This window comes from Urocampus carinirostris, chromosome 13, assembly GCF_059441175.1.
Source record: "Urocampus carinirostris isolate Australia breed hairy pipefish chromosome 13, RoL_Ucar_1.0, whole genome shotgun sequence".
Taxonomy (NCBI): Eukaryota; Metazoa; Chordata; class Actinopteri; order Syngnathiformes; family Syngnathidae; genus Urocampus; species Urocampus carinirostris.
In genome coordinates, this window is record NC_142361.1 from 31,424,502 (window position 1) to 31,445,526 (window position 21,025).

Sequence of the window (21,025 nt, forward strand, 5' to 3'; positions counted from 1 at the left end):
GAACCATTATAATTGACTTGCCACAATAATCTGAATTCACAGTAATTTGTGACGCTGAAACTAGAGCCTAACAATCTCACATGATTCTTTTGGCATGGATTTTCATTCGGCCTGACTTTCTTCTGAAGGACGATTATTGTCTTGTATAACACTTGTTGGAATGCCACATTTTTTACTTCCATCCATCCATTATCTGCACCACTTATCCTCAATAGGGTCGCGGGGGTGCTGGAGCCCATCCCAGCTATCTTCGGGCAGTGGGCAGGGGACACCCTGAACTGGTAGCCAGCCAGTCGCAGGGCACATAGAAACAGACAACTCACTCGCTCATTCACACCTAGGGACAATTTGGACCGGCAAATTAACCTGTGGGAGGAAACTGGAGTGCCCGAAGGAAACTACACACAGGAAGGTTCGATCTCTTGACATCAAAACTGTGCTACACACGCGTTAACCACTTCACTGCCCTTATTTTTTATTTTTATTTTTTCATTAAATGCAAACTAATGTAATATATGAAATAATTTGACATAGGTAACTAGAACACAGCATGCATTATAATCATTTCAACCAGTGTAAGGTTATTATTGCTTCATTCAACTCTAGGCATTCTCGGTAAAGTACACACCCTTACTTCCTTTTAATGAGCAAGAGTACACACACTGTACTTGATGCATGTATTTTTTGTTCATGATTCAGTTGAGAACCGTTTGAACTCCCACCCATACAGCACATAAAGAGTTAGTCAGTTACCAACTGGGACAATTTTTATTGTCTCTGATCTGGTTTTCTTATTTAAAGGGGGGACATATTCCTGAAAAATGACTTTGAAGTGTTTGAACGCAAATACTTGGGTTACTTGCGTGGCCTATCACCCATTCAAAGAATAAACATTGAAGAGCTATGCTATGCATTCCTTATTGAAGAGCTATGCAATGCATTCCTTATTGACAGAATTCTGCACGGTGCACCCTCTAGAATAGCATTGTCTCATTTCATTAGCCGTACCGCTTATCCTCATTAGGGTCGCGGGGGGGCTGGAGCCCATCCCAGCCATCTCTGGGCAGTGGGCAGAGGACACCCTGAACTGGTTGCCAGCCAATCGCAAGGCACACAGGGACAGACAACTCATTCGCTCATTCACACCTAGGGACAATTTGGACCGGCCAATTCACCTGAAATGCATGTCTTTGGAACGTGGGAGGAAACCGGAGTGCCCGGAGGAAACCCACGCAAGCACGGGGAGAACATACAAACTCCGCACAGGAAGTCTGGAGCTGGATTCGAACCCACGACAGGTTCCCATGACATGAACTGTGCTGCACAAGCGCTAACCACTGCGCTGCCGTGCTGCCAGAATAGCATTGTGACTTATAATAATAACAAAATTATATTTTGCTGATATTTGATATGATCATGCTTTATGGTTCACAGGTCTTTTAACCGCCTGGGTCGTATTAGTATCACTAAGGGTGCAACTCTGGACAGATTTCTTTACTGTTGCCAGTTCCTGGCCCTTTTTGGGTCGTGGCAAAGTTAGCACCAGTCTATTACTTGATGTTTTTGACTTTTCATCCGTGCAACAGTCCTTCGGAGGGTACAATGCACCGTCTGATTGGTGTTGCACTCCGATTTGGTAGTCACGTGAGCTATGTAGCTGACACCGAGAGGTTTCCTATAGCATTGCATCTCCATGGCCCGGATTTTCCTTTTAAGCTTTACTGTGAGAGTTCATGGCTCGCAAGCGTAGAGGAAGATGAAGGTAACCAGCGTTTGCATGAGTCTGATCTTTGATTTTGCTGTTATGTTCTTGTCCCTGAAGATGCGTTTAAATTCAGCGTTTTGACATGATCGTTTTTATTAAATACATACCATGTAAAAATACAACTCCAATATTTTAATACTGCCTCCCAAATATGACGTTTTACAGCAAACCTTGTGACTCCCACTGACATTAGCTGCTTTTTATTGACCAACTAACCCATGCAAGAGAATCATAGTCTTTTTTTTTCAAAAGTCTAATCACCAAAGGTCAAGGTGATATGAAATGAAACATGTCTGCTTGCAGTGATCGGATTTTGCTAAGCAATAAGACTATCAAGGACATCCATTTCCTTATCAAAACCCTCCACATTGTTTTCTTCATTGTACGTGGCCCATTTATTGAGTCTACTGTAGAGCGGTATTCCATTCTTCTCCCTGTAAAGGTAGACGCCCGATACTCTGTTCCACTCTGTGCTGCAGATGGGACTGGCTTCATCTCGGTGCTCCATAATATGTTCTTTTTCATCTTTCTCCAAAGCCACAAAACCGAAGAAGCTCTCAACGTATTTTGCCGCCATAACTTGGGCATGGACGGCAGCGGTACGATGAAAGAGTGTCTTTTCGTTGGCCCGATACTTGCTCCAATACTCTTCCTGCTGATAACCGAGGGGTGAGGAGCAATGTCTTGTACACATAACCATGAAGACCATCACGGACGTTGTAGCGACCACCAGCCAGCCTATCAGCTAATAAAACAGAAAAGATCATAAAGTCAAAAAATGCAGCAAGTGTGATCGTTTTGCACGTTTGAAAATTAGAAGATTCAAATTTGATACGAATGGCATGGTATATATATATATATATATATATATATATATATATATATATGTGTGTGTGTGCAGTATATGTTGCCTTACTTATAAGGTTTATACATGTTATGTATGTTTTACATTTTTTTCTGGCTCTAAACATATGTTGTTGGTTTTTTTTATCCAATGTGTCTCTTTTAAGTAAGGTTGGGTAGGGTAACTTTAACTGGATTACTTTCAATTACTTTTTGGATTACTCCAATACCAAATATGCTAATAAAAGACAAAAGAAACTAAATGTGAATAAACTGACTAAATTTTGTGCAGGCTTTGGGGGTAACGGAATACAAGGAAGGGCAAAAATGATGTTGGCAAGCTGTTTGGATTTATTTTCATTTTGTTTCTGTCGCATTTTATGTTAGCTTTGCCGGAAATCAAAGAGATCAAAGCCAGGAGAGAAATCTTACCACTTGTTGTGAGTCATCATTTATTCATATTTAGTTTCTCTTGTCTTTTATTAGCATATTTGGTATTGGAGTAATCCAAAAGTAATTGAAAGTAATCAAGTTAAAGTAACTCTACCCAACCCCGACGATAGCTATAATACTTTTTTGTTTCTTTTACAAATAACTCATATATCAGAGACTTTGTAGCCAATCAAAATGCAGAACACAATGCTTCAAGGAAATCAATAAAACAGAAAGACCAGGATGAGAGGTGTTTAAATTTTGAAGTTTTTATACAGTCCGGGAACCCAATATTGCACACCTCCCGCCATTATAAAATTTATTTTTGGTCTTTCCCTCAAATGACTTAAAATGAAAGTTAATAGCAGCTAGTTTCTTGTCTGGGAATGTCCCCCGCCCCCTTATGCCCCCAACTCATTCTGCTTTAAGATTTTGGGTTTTCTACCCCTGGTCAAGAGAAAAGTAATAATAAAAATAATAATAACGATCAAAAAACAATCACCTATAGCCAATTTTCTACCTAAACATATGTATTGATCAAGTATCCTAATAATGATACTCTACAGGGATCCCTTGCTATAACGCAGAGATTTTTCACAGTTTTGCTACTTCATGGATCAAGATTGTCGTCATTGTCATAAAATGAAAAGGCCAATTATATATTCTTTGCAGCCCTGGCGTACTCACCCATCCCTAAAAATAATAATAATCTCCAGAAAACCTGTTACTGTATTTGAGAAATGGATAACTGGTAGTCTAACTCCTATTTATAACAAAAAATACATAACTGTCCTTTTCATGAATTAGTAGCCATATGGTAGGGGTCAGGGTAAGAAGGTCTGAAGGATGATTATTTCTCATACATAATTTCTGACAAATATTTGGTTTGTGCCCTCGTCAGAGAACTTCCACCAAATATTTCTTGAAGAATTTCTCATATTACTGGTGAAAGGGAAAAGCATATATTTCCACTACCTGTGACTCATATTTCAGACGTCGGTCAATTTCTGCCCAAAAGCCTTGCAGCTCTGTGGCGACACTTTCCTTGCAAGGGAATTTAGCCATGTCCTCTGAACTATAACCAGGAGGGAAGTCCTTGACGGTTGTAGGATCTGTAAACTCACTTAAGGCACACGTGTAGGCCAGACCCTGCAGCAGGGATAGGACAGTCCATGTCAGGGGTGCCACGATAGCTCTACCCAAAATACTTCCCAATACCGCAAAAAGAGCGGCTAAAGAGACTTTCCGTAACTTCCTCAGGCGACACTCCGAAACTAGGTCCCACGTTCTTTTGTTCAGCATTACTCCGACAACAAAAAAAGCCAATGCCGGAGCGCCGATTGCAGCCATTCCGTAGTAATAGTTTCTTCCAGGTGAACACGGGCAATCAAAAGCAAAAACGTTGTATGCCGTCTGGCTGGCCACAGTGCCCAAAGCGATCATTCCGTTAAAGATCATCACATCTTTACTCTTGAAGAAGAGAGAAGCAAATTTAAAGTTCTCTGTCACAAGGGCGTAAGCGGCCATGTTTGGGATGTTGGGGGGGGGTCACTGAAGATGAGCTGGAGTAAGGTCAAACTAAAAAGAGAGAAACATGATGAATATGTTAAAAGTTAAAAAAGTATTTTTATTCAATCTTGTAAATCAATCAAACAAACAGTAAAAAATAATCGGTAAAGCAATTTTTAGCCAATAAATTGCCACTGAAAGTGCTCTATACAAACATTAATTGTAAAAATTTGAAAATTAAATCTTCTTCTTTTTCCCTACCCAACAACTTAAAAGATCAAATACACACACACACAAAATGCTTGAAATAGGATAAAAACAAAAACTAGCTGTCTAGTCAGAATGTGTCCATGTATCCGTCCGTCTACCTTCCTGCCCCCTGCCCGGCCGCCCGTCCGTCCGTCCGCCCGCCTGCCCGTCCGTCCGTCCGTCTGTCTGTCTGCCTGCCTGCCTGCCCGTCTGTCCGTCTGTCTAATATTATAAATAAATTACTAAAGATACTTTTTTGTGTATATGTGTGTGTACGTGTGTGTGTTTGTGTGTGTGTGTGTGTGTCTTACGGGCTCCAAATGGTTGAGCAGATTTTCATGAAAATGTGCAACTGTACTTAAGGGCCTCCAGGACTGTCTTTAGCTAGTCGTCATGTCAAAGCACCACAAACAAATACCAACAAAATCAATAAACATCTGCTTTCATGTGGTCTGCTTTCATCAGGTCCCTAACACCCTCTGGGGATGAAATCGAGTACTGCAAGCTCCCGACCACTGACCAATCCCAGCAGCCGAATTCAATCGTATGCCATTTTACTTGAAATTAATAATACAAATATAATGTATGGAATAAACAAAATTATGACAAGGCTTGGACTAACAATGTGAGAAAAAGGAGCTGAGGGGGGCTCATCCATATTGACCGGGATGGCAGCAAATGGCCTAAGAAAAGGATTTAACCTAACAAAGCATAATACAGCATGTCGGGGTATGGAAACTACAACCAACGATAGCATGCACAGACAAAAAGCATTCCATTCATAAACGTCAACCGTCATATTCAGTCACGCTCACTTACAGCTTCCGAGTGTCCTCAGGCAAAACATGTGACTGAGTTCTTATAATCAATTTAACAATGTGAAAATGGACAGGGAAAAATAACTATAACAAAAAAGCTGTCCACTCCCATAGGAAAGAAAATAAGTCTTCGTTCTGATCTCAACTTTGAGTATGTTTGAGCTTTGTGGGCACCGCTGATGACTCACAGCCAAGACCAACCCTCTGGTTTCCTCCCCACTGGAAAAAAAAAAGAAAAAGGAAAAAAACTAGGCCTACAAGTAAAAACACGTGTGAACGCAGCCAAGTTGGGAACTGGTAATGCTTGCTTACTCCCTGCATTAATTTAACAAGAGTTGATCAATGAGTAAAGAAGGGCTGTGGATCAAGTTCTACCGCAAACAAAAAAAACATAAAAAACACGAGTTTTAAGAGAAATGTGAGTCTGCTTCTTCGTTTTCAGAGGTGGGTCCCACCCCTGCAGCTGTCCCCACCCCCCTTTCATGTTGGCATCTCAGGTTGCTGTGTGGTGAGGAACACAAAAACTGTACAGCAGAGTTTCCGTTGAATTCTCCCCTGAAGGGATGACGATTGAGTAAAAGTGCAAGAACAACAAGACATGTATTTTATCGCAAATCTATACATTTTGGTACATCTTACAGTGATTCAAGGTCTTTCTTTAATGCTTTTATATCAAGTAACCAGGGTTGGGTAGGGTTACTTTAACTGGATTACTTTCAATTACTTTTGGATGACTCCAATACCAAATATGCTAATAAAAGACAAAAGAAACTAAATATGAATAAAATTATGACTCACAACACGTGGTAAGCTTTCTCTCCTGGCATTGATCTCTTTGATCTCCAGCAAAACTAACATCAAATGCGACAGAAACAAAATGAAAATAAATCCAAACAGCTTGCCAACATCATTTTTGCCGTTCCATGTATTCCGTCACTCCCAAAGCCTGCACAAAATTTAGTAACTTTATTCATATTTAGCATATTTGGCATTGGAGTAATCCTAAAGTAATTGAAAGTAATCCAGTTAAAGTAACCCTACCCAACCCTGCTAGAAACGGGCCTCTTATGCTCTTCTTTCATTGTCGTGGAGAGAAAAAGTCTCAACATTTAACTAACTTAAAATGCATCATATTAAGTAACTAAATTATGTGAATGAATTAATTGAATGTTTATTAAATAATAAAATGTGTTTTAATCAATGGAATGTTAAACTGGTTGAATGAAATATAGGACTAAATAAAGAAATACGTTGTGAAATGGGACATTGATTCATTATTTTGAAAGTAAAGTAAATAATGAAATCAATACTATCCTAAATATTACATCATTGCAATTATAACATAGTGTTACAATTTTCCTAAATTATAGGTCATTTATTACACGATTTTAACATGAACTAATCATAATTGATTTAGGTCCGTATTTAATTAAGATAATTGTTAATTACCCTTTTTTTTTTTTTTAAATATATTGGTGTAGAGTGAATTCTCATTTATTACGTTCCAAAAAGAACGCGTTACTGTCAAGACCAGAACAGAAACAGGACCCAATTGCGTACATTTCCCACAAGTTTTATTGAAGGAAGACAAAGGGTTGTCCCCACGACCCGGTGATCGCTGCGCGCGGGAAGCAGGTTGTGGGACTTCCGTGGCGTGCGATGGCGGTGTTAGGAACGGAAAACGGGTCAGTAGCGGGGACAGGAGAGCAACAACGTGGTTGGAGTCGTAAGCGAGTCGTAAGCCAGGAAAGGACGAACGCCGAAAAAAAAAGGACGAAAAAAGGTCGAACGCCGGGACGGGAGAGTAGACGTGATCAGGTTCAAAAACGGGTCGAAGTCAGGGGACAGACAGGAGCAAAAAACAGGTTAGAGTCAGGGTCGAAAAAAGGCTTGCCCAGTGTAAAATGAGGTTTGCAGTCGGACTGACAACAGGTGACAGAAACGAGTGGGTTTAAATAGGGACAGAGAGCCAATCAGAGTTCGAAGCAGTTGGCGCCAAAGGTGCTTCACATCAGTAATCATGACAGTTAAATGCAAGCTCCAGGTAAGAAGTTACCTTTATTTTTATTTCTATTTAAAAATAAACCAATTCAAACCAGAGAACAAACACTTCTTATAGACCCAATCATTTGTTTAACAAATAAAAGGACTGTATATTGTACCCGTAAACCTAATTTGATTTGATTTTTTTTAACCAATGCTGACTGTTAAGCTGATCAGAATGCAGAACACAATGCAAGATGAAAGTCCCTTAATCCGACTGTTGAAATGTGATCCGCTTTATAGTGAGGGATTAGATAGATAGATAGATAGATAGATAGATACTTTGTTCATCCCCGAAGGGAAATTCACATTTCCAGCAGCATCCCTGAGCTGAGAACAATAGAGAACAATCGAAAATAACACGGGAGCTGCTGGAGTGGCTGCCATTCGTGACGGCGCCGGAAGAAAAGATTCAATTTGAATCATGTACAAACAAACAAATAATTGAATCATGTACAAACAAACAAACAAAATATTCATGTTTCAATAAGTGGAGTGTTAATGAAATTGGGGGAAAATAATTTCTGATACTGATATAACCAGATAAAACTAATTTTAAGTTACCTGTCCAAATGAATGTTGTGCCATCTCACCTTTCCCACTCTCTCTCCTGCAGTTGACTTGCTGCTGCTCGCTCCTGAAACTAATACTTACCTCTTTGTGTATTGCCTGCATATAATTACCAGTAAAGTGGTGTAAACAGCTCTTTTGCCATCCAAGATGGCCACCCCGGAGGGGTCATGTGGTCTGTGGGAACTATGTACAGGGATTGGGGATAATGGAATGCGGCCACATGAGTGTAGTTCATTTTAGGCAAGAAGAAAATAAAAAATAAGCTAAGACACGATACACATATTTGCTACCTTGTCCCCTGCTCTCAGGAGTAATCTACTAGGGATAACAGATTGCAACCAAAACAAAGCAGTTTGTTTTAGGTGGGCTACAATAGCATGCTTAAGCGTCCCGAAAGGGAAAAAACAAAAAATACTTTGCCAGCCCCTGCACCTACCAATAGTCCAGAAGCAATAATATATCTCGGCCACAACAATGCACTTCAGTTTAAGAATATCACACTTCCTGACAGAAAGTGCCTTCTGGTCCTGGCTTAAACAGATAGGAATTAGGGATAATGGATTGAGGCCACGCCAGTACAGTTCATATTAAGTGGGTAAAAAAACAGAAAAAAGAGCCACCAGGCTTGACAAAAGTGAACTCTGCCAGTACCCACTAACATCAATTTGCAGAGAGATAATGGATTGTGGCTGAATGAGTGAAAGTTCTCTTTTGCATTTACCATATTTACTTCATTCAATTTGTTTATTATTTAATGAATTAATATTTGTTTTGAGTGGAGCCAGCTGAGGTAGCTCGGGAATCTTTTAGATGCCTCTTAGACATCTTCCTGGAGAGGTGTTCTGGTAATGTCCGAATAATAGGAGCCCTCGAAGATGACCCAGCGATTGTATTATATTTATTTACATTAAATTATTTTTTAGGTGGCTGGGTAATGCCTCAGGAACCCGTGGGATGAGCTAGTCAAAGATGCTGGGGACAGAGAGGTCTGGGCGTACATCAGATAAACTTATGACCATAGATGTATGTATGATAAAAACTTTCATTTGATTCATAACAAATATTTATACAAAGTAATTGTTGATTTGGTTATTTGTTTTATATTAAGTTGAATGACTTTTGGTTTTAAAGAGGAAAATGTAATCCAAATAAATGTCATTTTCTTAATGTGACAATAAAAGGAGATTCAAGGCTAAAGGCAAACGCCATTAAATTTGAATGAAGTTTCAAATATCTTTTTGCATGTTTCCTGTGGGTGGTAGGACACGGATGCAAAATGGTAAGACTGCACCTTATCAATTCAAAGCATTTGTGCCATTTTACTTGGCTCCATTAGAATAGAATAGAATAGAATAGAATAGAATAGAATAGAATAAAACAGAATATTTTCCCAAGACGCACCACAGGAAATTCATCCAACCAACCAACCAACCAACCAACCAACCAACCAACAAAGTAACTAACTAACTAACTAACTAACAACCCTTAAACATTTACTACTCTGACACAAATACAACAAATTCAAATACAATTCCTTGCTCCTAATAGAATAGAATAGAATAGAATAGAATAGAATAGAATAGGAATAGAATACTTTCCCAAGACACACCACAGGAAATAGATCCATCCGACCAACCAACCAACCCTAAAACATTCATTACTATGACACAAATTTAACCAATTTAAACTATTTCCCTTGCTCCTAATAGAATAGAATAGAATAGAATAGAATAGAATAGAATAGAATAGAACACAAAAGAATACTTGCCCAAGACACACCATAGGAAAGGGATCCATCCAACCGACCGACCGACCAACCAACCCTAAAACATTCACTACTATGACACAAATATAACCAATTTAAACACTTTCCTTTGCTCCTAATAGAATAGAATAGAATAGAATAGAATAGAATAGAATACTTTCCCAAGACACACCACAGGAAATAGATCCATCCAACCAACTAACTAATAACCCCAAAACATTCATTTCTATGGCACAAATATAACCAATTTAAACACTTTCCCTTGCTCCCAATAGAACGGAATAGAATACAATAGAATAGAATAGAACACAACACAACACAAAAGAATACTTGCCCAAGACACACCACAGGAAAGGGAAACATCCAACCGACCGACCGACCGACCAACCAACCCTAAAACATTCACTACTATGACACAAATATAACCAATTTAAACACTTTCCTTTGCTCCTAATAGAATAGAATAGAATAGAATAGAATAGAATAGAATACTTTCCCAAGACACACCACAGGAAATAGATCCATCCAACCAACTAACTAATAACCCCAAAACATTCATTTCTATGACACAAATATAACCAATTCAAACACTTTCCCTTGCTCCCAATAGAATGGAATAGAATACAATAGAATAGAATAGAACACAACACAACACAAAAGAATACTTGCCCAAGACACACCACAGGAAAGGGAAACATCCAACCGACCGACCGACCGACCAACCAACCCTAAAACATTCACTACTATGACACAAATATAACCAATTTAAACACTTTCCTTTGCTCCTAATAGAATAGAATAGAATAGAATAGAATAGAATAGAATACTTTCCCAAGACACACCACAGGAAATAGATCCATCCAACCAACTAACTAATAACCCCAAAACATTCATTTCTATGACACAAATATAACCAATTCAAACACTTTCCCTTGCTCCCAATAGAATGGAATAGAATACAATAGAATAGAATAGAATAGAACACAACACAACACAACACAAAAGAATACTTGCCCAAGACACACCACAGGAAAGGGATCCATCCAACCAACCGACCGACCGACCGACCAACCAACCCTAAAACATTCACTACTATGACACAAATATAACCAATTTAAACACTTTCCTTTGCTCCTAATAGAATAGAATAGAATAGAATAGAATAGAATACTTTCCCAAGACACACCACAGGAAATAGATCCATCCAACCAACTAACTAATAACCCCAAAACATTCATTTCTATGACACAAATATAACCAATTCAAACACTTTCCCTTGCTCCCAATAGAATGGAATAGAATACAATAGAATAGAATAGAATAGAACACAACACAACACAACACAAAAGAATACTTGCCCAAGACACACCACAGGAAAGGGATCCATCCAACCAACCGACCGACCGACCGACCAACCAACCCTAAAACATTCACTACTATGACACAAATATAACCAATTTAAACACTTTCCTTTGCTCCTAATAGAATAGAATAGAATAAAATAGAATAGAATAGAATAGAATACTTTTCCAAGACACAACACAGGAAATAGATCCATCCAACCAACCAACCAACCAATAACCCCAAATCATTCATTACTATGACACAAATATAACCAATTCAAACACTTTCCCTCGCTCCTAATAGAATAGAATAGAATAGAACAGAATGAAATAGAATACAATTGAATCCTGAAACATTTATTACTATCACACACATATAATCAATTCAACAAAAAGTCATTGATGACGTCATGGCAAATGTAGTCACTCATTTTCCAAGCAATTGTCTCCACTCATGGCATATTAAACCAACAATTTCCTCTTATCGTTGTACTACACTTCTGTTTTCACACTTCAAACACATCCTGGTCCTGTTTACTGCTTTGCTGACATCAAGTTCCGGTTTACTAAAATACCATTTTGTGATCAAATCGTCAACTTGCTCTTGCTTTGATACCCCGAGAAGTCTCTCCATGTCGTCGTCATCCCAGTCTCTTGAAAAACCTCGAAGGAGTTGATGATTTGGGGGAAGGATTTCAACACCTTCCTTCGCGTCTGCAAAAAACTGCAGCACGCACGCGCGGGCAAAATCTCGCGCGTGGAGGACGCAGGTCTCGTCAAAGAGCTTCTGCTCCACGTCCAGGTAGTTGCTCCAGTAGCGGGTCTGCAAGAAGGTGGCGTGGTCTTCCATACAAGGTTTGACCAGTCGTCCCAGAGCTCCCAGTACAATCAGGAAGAGGAGGATGGACCAGCCGACTGCCTTGAAAATTGAATTGCAATGAAATATTTGTAAATGACGTGGTTATGGGAAACGTGTATTGGAAATGAATCTTTTGGACACTATGGTTCAGGGGTAGGGAACCTATGGCTCGGGAGCCATATATGGCTCTTTTCATGAGTACATATGGCTCCGAAATAAAATGTAACTATTGCACATCTCTCTGTGGCGTCAAGTCAAGTGATTTCATCCCGATTTTGGTCCATATAAAGTCGAAGCAACTTAATGCAGAAGTTTGATAAGAAACCATTTAAACTGATAAATAAAAACGCTGGCAAACGACTTTGATTGGGTGAGCAGCACAGGTGGGCGGATCCCTGCACACAACGCAAGGCACTTCCTTCTCTCTCTCTCGCTCAGTGCAGTCTACACCGAAAGTGAATATGATGATAAGCTTATCGTTTGCAGTATTTTGTGACATTTTTACAAAAGAACTTTGCATGCACATTGTTTTTGAAACCGTTATAATATTCATGGAAAAAACTGCCTCAACACTCTTAACTTAAGGTGGAAGACAAATTGTAAATGGCATATTTACATTGATTTGGGACACAGGATTTGGCATTATTATCATTTCATACATTTGATGAAATCATCAAATGACACACAGTGAAATAAAATGTGCTGAAGAATTAGCTTTTGTCTAGAGAGTGTGCTTGGCAGTTTTTCAATTTTGTCTGAAAATATATGATGCGGCTCTCTTAATTTCTTTTTAATTTTTTTTTTGCTTTTATGGCTCTTTGGGTCAAAAAGGTTCCCGACCCCTGCTAAAAGTGAAAAAAGTGATGTATGGTCATTTTTTTAACCATTGCAAGAATTAATGCCATTATAAAATTCTTTATAATATTGAGGGGCTGTGACCAAAAATTGAAACAGTACAACACCAGCTCAGTGGCCTTGGGGGTAGGGTGGTTCAAGCCTCGACCGGGTCATACCTAAGACTGACAACATTGGTACTCATTGCCTCCCTGCTTGGTGCTTGGCATTAGGGGTTGGTATTGGGGGTTTTGGTCACCTAATGACTCCCAAAACATCAGTTGGGTTGAGCGAGGGGGCTGGGAATCCCCTCCTCTCTATCAATCTCTATCAAAAAATGTGAATGTGTATTTATACATAAAATATATCTTTATTTATCCTATCGATTGCTTGGATGGGCACCCAGGCCCCCTTTATCAAGGATTATATTTCTGCGTCAGGCAATTGATGTGGATGACTAAACTCTAAGATGTTTGTGTAGAAAAATAACCCAATTTGGGTAAAATGTGGACGGATCTTTTTCTTTGTATAGTATGACTTAACTTCTTGGGTTCTTATTAAAAGAATACACCTCAAAGTTGGCCTACCTTTTATTTTAAGACACTTGCTTTAAAATAACAACTGCCTCCCGAAATTGTTTTGTTTTCTTTAAAAATATTCAAATATGTGGGTCGTATTATAAAAAAATTCCCAAAATTGGGTAGTATTTTTTGAAGCCAAAATGTTCACAAAAAAAACAACTCGACAAAGGTGACATTTTGATTAGAAAGTCCCAAAAGTTTGGGTCGTTTTGGACAAAAAACACCCATTCAAGATGTAATAAATTGATCTAGGTAATGTATCCGTCAGTTTTTGACAACTATTGGATTGTGCCTTCATCTATCCATCCATTTTCTCGGGTTGCTGGGGCATCAGCCTCGGCAGGGAAGCCTAGACCTCCCTATCGCAAGCCACTTCATCCAGCTCATCCGACAGGATCCCAAGGTTTTCCCAGGCCAGCCTAGAGATGTAGTTTCTCCAGCATGTCCTGGGTCGTCCCAAGGGCCTCCTGCCGGTGGGACATGCCCGGAACACCTCCAGAGGGAGGCGTCCAGGAGGCATAAGATGCCCGAGGCACCTCAACTGGCTCCTCTCAATGCAGAGGAGCAGCGGCTCTACACCAAGCCCCTCCCGGATGACTGAGCTTCTCATCTTATCTCTAAGGAAGAGCCCAGACACCCTACTGAGGAAACTCATTTCAGCCACTTGTATCCGGGATCTATTGTATCGTCTTTGACTCAAATATTTTTAGCAAGTCAGTTGGCAGCAGTGTTCCCTCTAAGCTGCGCGCGTGCGCAATTGTGTACTGCTCGCACATTCTCGGTGCACAAGAAAATCTAGACAGTGCACAAATATGAGGGCTCAAAATTACTAATTAAGAAGCGACTTAAGTCAAAGTTACAGTGCATAAAGGTAAAAATACACGGGTTCCCCTGACGTTGTGTCCTAAAAGCGGTATTTTGAAGTTGAGTCGAAGTAGAACGAAGTTGAGTAAAGTTAGTAGAGTTTGTTGAGAACCGGCTTCTTCGGCTCGGCTCACTAAAAGGAACCGGCTCTTTTGGGTCCTAAACGGCTGTTTGGGTTGTTTTTGCTTCTTTAATCCCAACATGACCAAATATTATGTAAAATTATGCACAAAATGACTTAAAGGAAGGGGGGAATATAACAGAAGAGAAAAAAATACCAAAATGAAAAAGTAGTGAAAAGCTGAGAAAATAAATAAACAAAAGGAAGAGAAAAAAGAAGGAAAAATTTAGAAAAAAGCCAGAAAAAAAGAAAAGAAAGAAATGTAGGAAATCAAGTAAACAGAGAACAAAAAGAAAAAAGTAACAGCTCGGAAAAAATAAACACAATGAGATTTTTTTTAAAGGAATTTTAAAAAAAGTAGAAAAAAACATAGGAAAAAAGAAAAAGTTTGTATTGCATTCAAATAATTTTCAATTAGATCAAGTGAATCTTGTTGCCAACATTGTACTTCCACTAAAAAATTTGATTAAGTACAGTTCTGTATCTTGCAACCGACTAAATAAGCCCCAAAAAATGTTAATATTATGCGACAAAATTTATCAGGAAATAAAAAGAAATGGATATCTTGTGAAAGAATTTTAAGAACAAACGACGTTTGTAGGGCCGTACAACCTTTGCAATAGTACATGAGTCAATTCATTCAAAAGACAAAAATCATTTTGCATTGCCGGAAACTAAGCAAAATGTAACTTAATGTCAATTTTTGGACATGTTTGATAATGAATTATCTTGCCACACTTGGGATTATGGTTGCTCACTGTTGTTTCAAGCGCTGCTCACCGACTTTGTGTGAACGCTCAGACCCGTAAGGAAAATTACAGGGAACATTGGTTGGCAGTCCACTTATAAGTTCTAATAACATCATAAAATACTGAAAATAACGTGATACAATCTTAATCAAACTGTAAAAATGTAAAACTAAACTATGAAACCATAAATTGAGCAAATTTGTACTGGAAATAAGTTGTGTTCGTGTACTGGTGAAGGTATGCTTGTCAATTACTTGTGAGTAGCAGCGAACATAACGAGACACGGCTTTGTGGAAGGAACTATTTCTGAAGATGACGTCTTCTTTGCATGGCACTTTGGCCATTATTTTGATCACACCCAGGCCGGTGTTATTGGGCATACCTGAGCCAAGTAAGCAAAAATTATAATCCATATACAACAGAAAATAATTTACATGTTGCACAAAAAGAATGAATTGTTCTGTACAGAGCATACCTGAGAAAAGTACAGGATCAACACTCACACTGAAGGCACAGATGAATATTTTCCCATCCAGCAAAGTGACCAGGATCCACACCATCGGTGCCAGTAGAGCCCTTTGGATCATGGCTGAGAATAAATACCTGCATAAAGGGAAAACAATATATGTGCTGTATATGTCATTTTGAAGCCTGTGCTTTTAGTAAAATTATCACGTACCTCTGTAGGTCCCCCCTCTATCTTTCCTTCACTCTCTCGCCCCCTCTAATCAGTCATTCACTTCCAGGTTTAATTTTCCTCCTTACAGCAGTGGTCACTTGTTCATATTTCCCTCCTATCATGACCCTCCCTCATCACTATTTAAACACTTTGTTCCCTTGGTTCTGTGCTAGTTCGTTGTCTTCCATATCATGTCCCAAACACATTTTGCCTCTTTTTCCGGATTGTGAGTACCACGGACTGAAGAACTGTTGCCCTCACTTTTGGTCTTGCTGGAACACCAGGTTTAATTTTCCTCCTTACAGCAGTGGTCACTTGTTCTAATTTCCCTCCTATCATGACCCTCCCTCATCACTATTTAAACACTTTTTTCCCTTGGTTATCTGCTAGTTCGTTGTCTTCCATATCATGTCCCAAACACATTTAGCATGTTTTTCCGGATTCTGAGTACCACCGCCTGAAGAACTGTTGAACTGTTGCCCTCACTTTTGGTCTTGCTGGAACACCGACCCCTCGCCTGTATCTTGGACGATTGTTGTCTTGCTACCTTACGTCTTGTGTACCGAACCCTGCCTAGATGGAAGAACACTGTTTGCTGTACTAATCGGCGTTTCTGCACCACCAAAAGTCGGTTCTCGACATACACACAGATATAAAAAGTAAATAGATACAGTAAATACAAACAAGGGCAGCAGGGCGGCGCAGTGGTTAGCGCTTGTGCGGCACAGTTCATGTCATGGGAACCTGTCGTGGGTTCAAATCCAGCTCCAGACTTCCTGTGCGGAGTTTGTATGTTCTCCCCGTGCTTGCGTGGGTTTCCTCCGGGCACTTCGGTTTCCTCCCACGTTCCAAAAACATGCATTTCAGGTGAATTGGCCGGTCCAAATTGTCCATAGGTGTGAATGAGCAAATGAGCTGTCTGTCCCTGTGTGCCCTGCGATTGGCTGGCAACCAGTTCAGGGTGTCCCCTGCCCACTGCCCGGAGATGGCTGGGATGGGCTCCAGCCCCCCCGCGACCCTAATGAGGATAAGCGGTACGGCTAGTGAGATGAGATGAGAAATACAAACAAAACAGAAGTATCATGTTGCCGTGGTAGCATGACTGCAGGCATGCAAAACAGATTTTGTAATGTAAATTTATTGACTGGTCAAAAGCTCTACCATGGTCTAAAATATTAACATATTTTTAATATTTAATAATGTATTGTTATTGTAAAAACTGCATTGTTATTTTGATGTTTGTGTTGTTACTATGTTATTACTAAGAACAGTGTTATAAAGAAAAATCTGATTTGGCTAGGTCAACCACAATAGTTGGTCCACTCAAAATGGTCACCATTGTATTTTGACCACTAGATATGCTGTGCAACCGAAAACGAGTGCTAAAAACGCGGGGAAGGATGCAAACTACAGAGACTTTAAGAGAATGTATCATTTTTCTTCTCATTTATTTTCCCTGCTTTTTGCAAGGTTTTTGTTTTGTTGGGAACCCGTAGCAGCAAGATGGCAGACAGTTATATTAGTTTTATTGAGGCCCATATTAAAATTGTATTTTTGTATTATTAATACTATTTGAATACATTAGTTTTTAAATACTAACACAAAATCTGACTTACTTTACCACAGCTGGATTTTTGGACCTTTTTCCAGTAGGTCTCATCCACTCGTCCATCATGACGCCTGTATGTCGATTGACCAGGACCCCCAAGAAAAAAAGTACCACGGGTGGCACGACCATTACACCCAAAGAGTACAATTTGTTGTACTGCGGAAGGCACGGACAGTTGAAGTCGAAGCTGGTGTAAAGTTTGACACTGACCAAAGCCAGGAGGATGCAAATCCCATTGGAGATGGATTCGGAGTTGGATTGGAAATACTGCAGAACTAACTTCAGGCGCTCCATAATTTCAAGTTCAAAGAACAATCTAATGCTTTAAAGGACAATTGGGACTGGCTTTGGGTGTGCAGTTGTGCTCCATTTCCTCACCCTTTAAGGCAAATCAGTTGGTTTCCCGTTTGCTCTGTGCCAGGTGATTCAACAGACGCCTGAACAATATAACCACACTCCTAACTCAACATTGTAACCTAAAACCCAATGCTTCTCAACGAGTCAGGACCAGTGTTCCCTCTAAGCTGCGCGCGTGCGCAACTGCGCACTGCTCGCTCATTCTCTGCGCACAAGAAAATCTAGCCGGCGCACAAAAATGAGGGCTCAAAATTACTAATTAAGAAGCGACTTAGGTCAAAGTTACAGTGCATGAAGGTAAAAAAACACGGGTTCCCCTGACGTTGTGTCCTAAATGCGGTATTTTGAAGTCGAGTCGAAGGAGAACGAAGTTGAGTAAAGTCAGTAGAGATAGTCGGGAACCGACTCCTTCAGCTCGGCTCACTAAAGGGAACCGGCTCTTTCGGGTCCTAAACGGCTCTTCAGGTTGTTTTTGCTTCTTTCATCCGAACATGATCAAATATTATGTAAAATGATGCACAAAATGAGTTAAAGGAAGGGGGGGATATAACAATAAAGAAAAAATACCAAAATTAAAAAGTAGTGAAAAGCTGAGAAAAAAAGAAGGAAAAATGTAGAAAAAAGCCAGAAAAAAAGAAAAGAAAGAAATGTAAGAAAAAAGTAAATAGAGAAAAAAAAGAAAAAAGTAACAGCTCGGAAAAAATAAACAGAATGAGATTTTTTTTAAAGGAATTTTAAAAAAGTAGAAAAAAACACGGGAAAAAGACGAAAAAGTTTGTGTTGCATTCAAATAATTTCCAATGATATCAAGTGAATCTTGTTCCCAACATTGTACTTCCACTAAAAAATGTGATTAAGTACAGTTCTGTATCTTGCAACCGACTACATAAGCCCCCAAAAATGTGAATATTATGGGACAAAATATATCAGGAAATAAAAAGAAATTAATATCTTGTGAAAGAATTGTAAGAACAAACAACGTTTGTAGGCCGTACAACCTTTGCAAAAGTACATGAGTCAATTCATTCAACAGAGAAAAATAATTTTTCATTGCCGGAAACTTGATGTCAAGTTTTGGACATGTTTGATAATTATTTATCTTGCCACACTTGGGATTATGGTGGCTCACTGTTGTTTCAAGCGTTGCTCACCGACTTTGTGTGAACGCTCAGACCCGTGGAAAATTACAGGGAACATTGGTCAGGACCCACCATTCCACCCTAATGACAAGGCAAATATTCCACTTCTAAATGTATCATATAAAAAGGGTGCCCAGTTTAAAAGAGAAATAGAATATATTGTAATTCACCTTTATTTCCTCAAAAAACAAAATGAAGAGCAAAATAATAATAATAATAATAATTTCCTTGTATTGTCATTCTGTGTAACAATGTACACAGAACGAAATGTCGATTGCACCTGACCCGTTGTAGCGAGCCGATGCAGCCGCAGCCAACAGAGGGCGCCGCCGACCACTTTTTAAGTCTTAGGAATGACTCGGCCGGGGCGCGAACCACCGACCTCCCAGTCTCAAAGCGGGCGCCTTACCATCTAAAATGACTTTTAATACCATATTAGCATACATCGCAAATAGGCAACCACCTAAAACTGCTTAAAAAATTGCTACAAACTGAAAGAAATGTACCTTAAAGCCCCAGTGTGTAATATTTGACCACTAAATGGGACTCTATTATCCAATGCGGACGAAAACCAGTGCCAGGGAGCACAGCATAGCAGCAAGATGCCAGACAAACATGGCAGCAATCACTAGGTATGGAGTCCGCTATGTAAAAGAAATAAAAATGTCCTCATGTGCGGTCCCTTCTCAGGGTTTCTTCAGTTTCCCCATGTTGAGGTTTTTGAGTTTTCCTTGCCCTCATGTTGGTTTTAAATCAGGGGATGGTGTAATAATAGTACCGGTAGTCTGTGCGTCTTTGAGACTCCTTGTGGTTAAGGGCGTCACAAATAAATATGACTTGACTCGACTTTCCTAAAGTTTTTGAATTTTCCCTTGCCCCCATGTAGGTTTTAGATTAGGGGATGGTGTGATAATAGTCTGTAGTTTGCAATAGTCTGTGGTCTATGCAGCCCTTTTAGACTCCTTGAGATAAAGGGATATACAAATCAGCAAGACTTGACTTGAATTTCCATGTTGAGGTTTTTGAGTTTTCCTTGCCCTCATGTAGGTTTTAGATCAGGGGATGGCGTAATAATAGTAGTCTGTGCAGCCGTTTGAGACTCCTTGTGGTTAAGGGCGTCACAAATAAATATGACTTGACTCGACTTTCCTAAAGTTTTTGAATTTTCCCTTGCCCTCATGTAGGTTTTAGATCAGCGGATGGTGTAATAATAGTCTGTAGTTTGCAATAATCGGTGGTCTGTGAGGCCTTTTGAGACTCGTGATTAAGGCCTATACACATAGACATGTCTTAACTTGATATATCCATACATTCAGCTGTTTTCAGTCTCTACATTGTTTGAAGTGGTGTATTTAGTCTGCAGTTAGGAGAAAGCCTCGGGTTTTCCAGTCCTTGGCTTGTGTGAAGTAGAAATCTTTGATTTTGTTATAGCCCACCCTCACAGTATATAACTGATTGTCAACCATTTCGACGGTGCATTTGTGAAACCATATGGCCCTTTTCCCAGAATCGGTTTGATAAAATTCCAAGCAAAACTGCTAAACTCCAGCTATTGTTTTACTCGTCACAATCCGGATATTTAGCCAACATGCAGATAAAAGTAATACGTCTTCAACTTTCATATGTAAAATTATCTAAAGAAATTTTCAACACGTTTTTAATAGATAAAAAAATATTAATTACTTTGAACCATGTAACGTGATTCACTTTTCGCAGTCTCACTTCTAGACTTATTTGCATCGTGCATGTTGTTCTGCATTCTGATTGGTTAATCATTTTGAAGCTTTCTGTTCACAATTATGCATACATCGATAGCACAATATTAAAAACAGAAAAATGTTAATACAGTACCTGAAGTATACAGAATAGACAAATGCTTGACCACATGAGGGT

At 39.4% G+C, this 21,025-nt stretch overlaps 2 protein-coding genes across 2 annotated transcripts; both read right to left on the reverse strand.

The window, feature by feature from the left end:
- Positions 1 to 1,876: 1,876 nt before the first annotated feature.
- LOC148354331 (calcium homeostasis modulator protein 2-like) lies at positions 1,877 to 5,931 on the reverse strand. Its single transcript, XM_088351339.1, has 3 exons — positions 5,618 to 5,931; positions 4,016 to 4,618; positions 1,877 to 2,510 (listed from the first exon to the last, which is right to left on the reverse strand). Exons 2-3 carry the CDS (start codon positions 4,565 to 4,567, stop codon positions 2,082 to 2,084), a joined length of 981 nt encoding a protein of 326 aa, XP_088207465.1. The 5' UTR covers positions 4,568 to 4,618; positions 5,618 to 5,931; the 3' UTR covers positions 1,877 to 2,081.
- Positions 5,932 to 11,821: 5,890 nt separating this feature from the next.
- Positions 11,822 to 17,930, reverse strand: calhm3 (calcium homeostasis modulator 3). The gene is made up of 4 exons (XM_088350876.1): positions 17,644 to 17,930; positions 15,824 to 15,951; positions 15,603 to 15,730; positions 11,822 to 12,259 (listed from the first exon to the last, which is right to left on the reverse strand). Exons 1-4 carry the CDS (start codon positions 17,928 to 17,930, stop codon positions 11,822 to 11,824), a joined length of 981 nt encoding a protein of 326 aa, XP_088207002.1.
- Between the last annotated feature and the right edge of the window lie 3,095 nt (positions 17,931 to 21,025).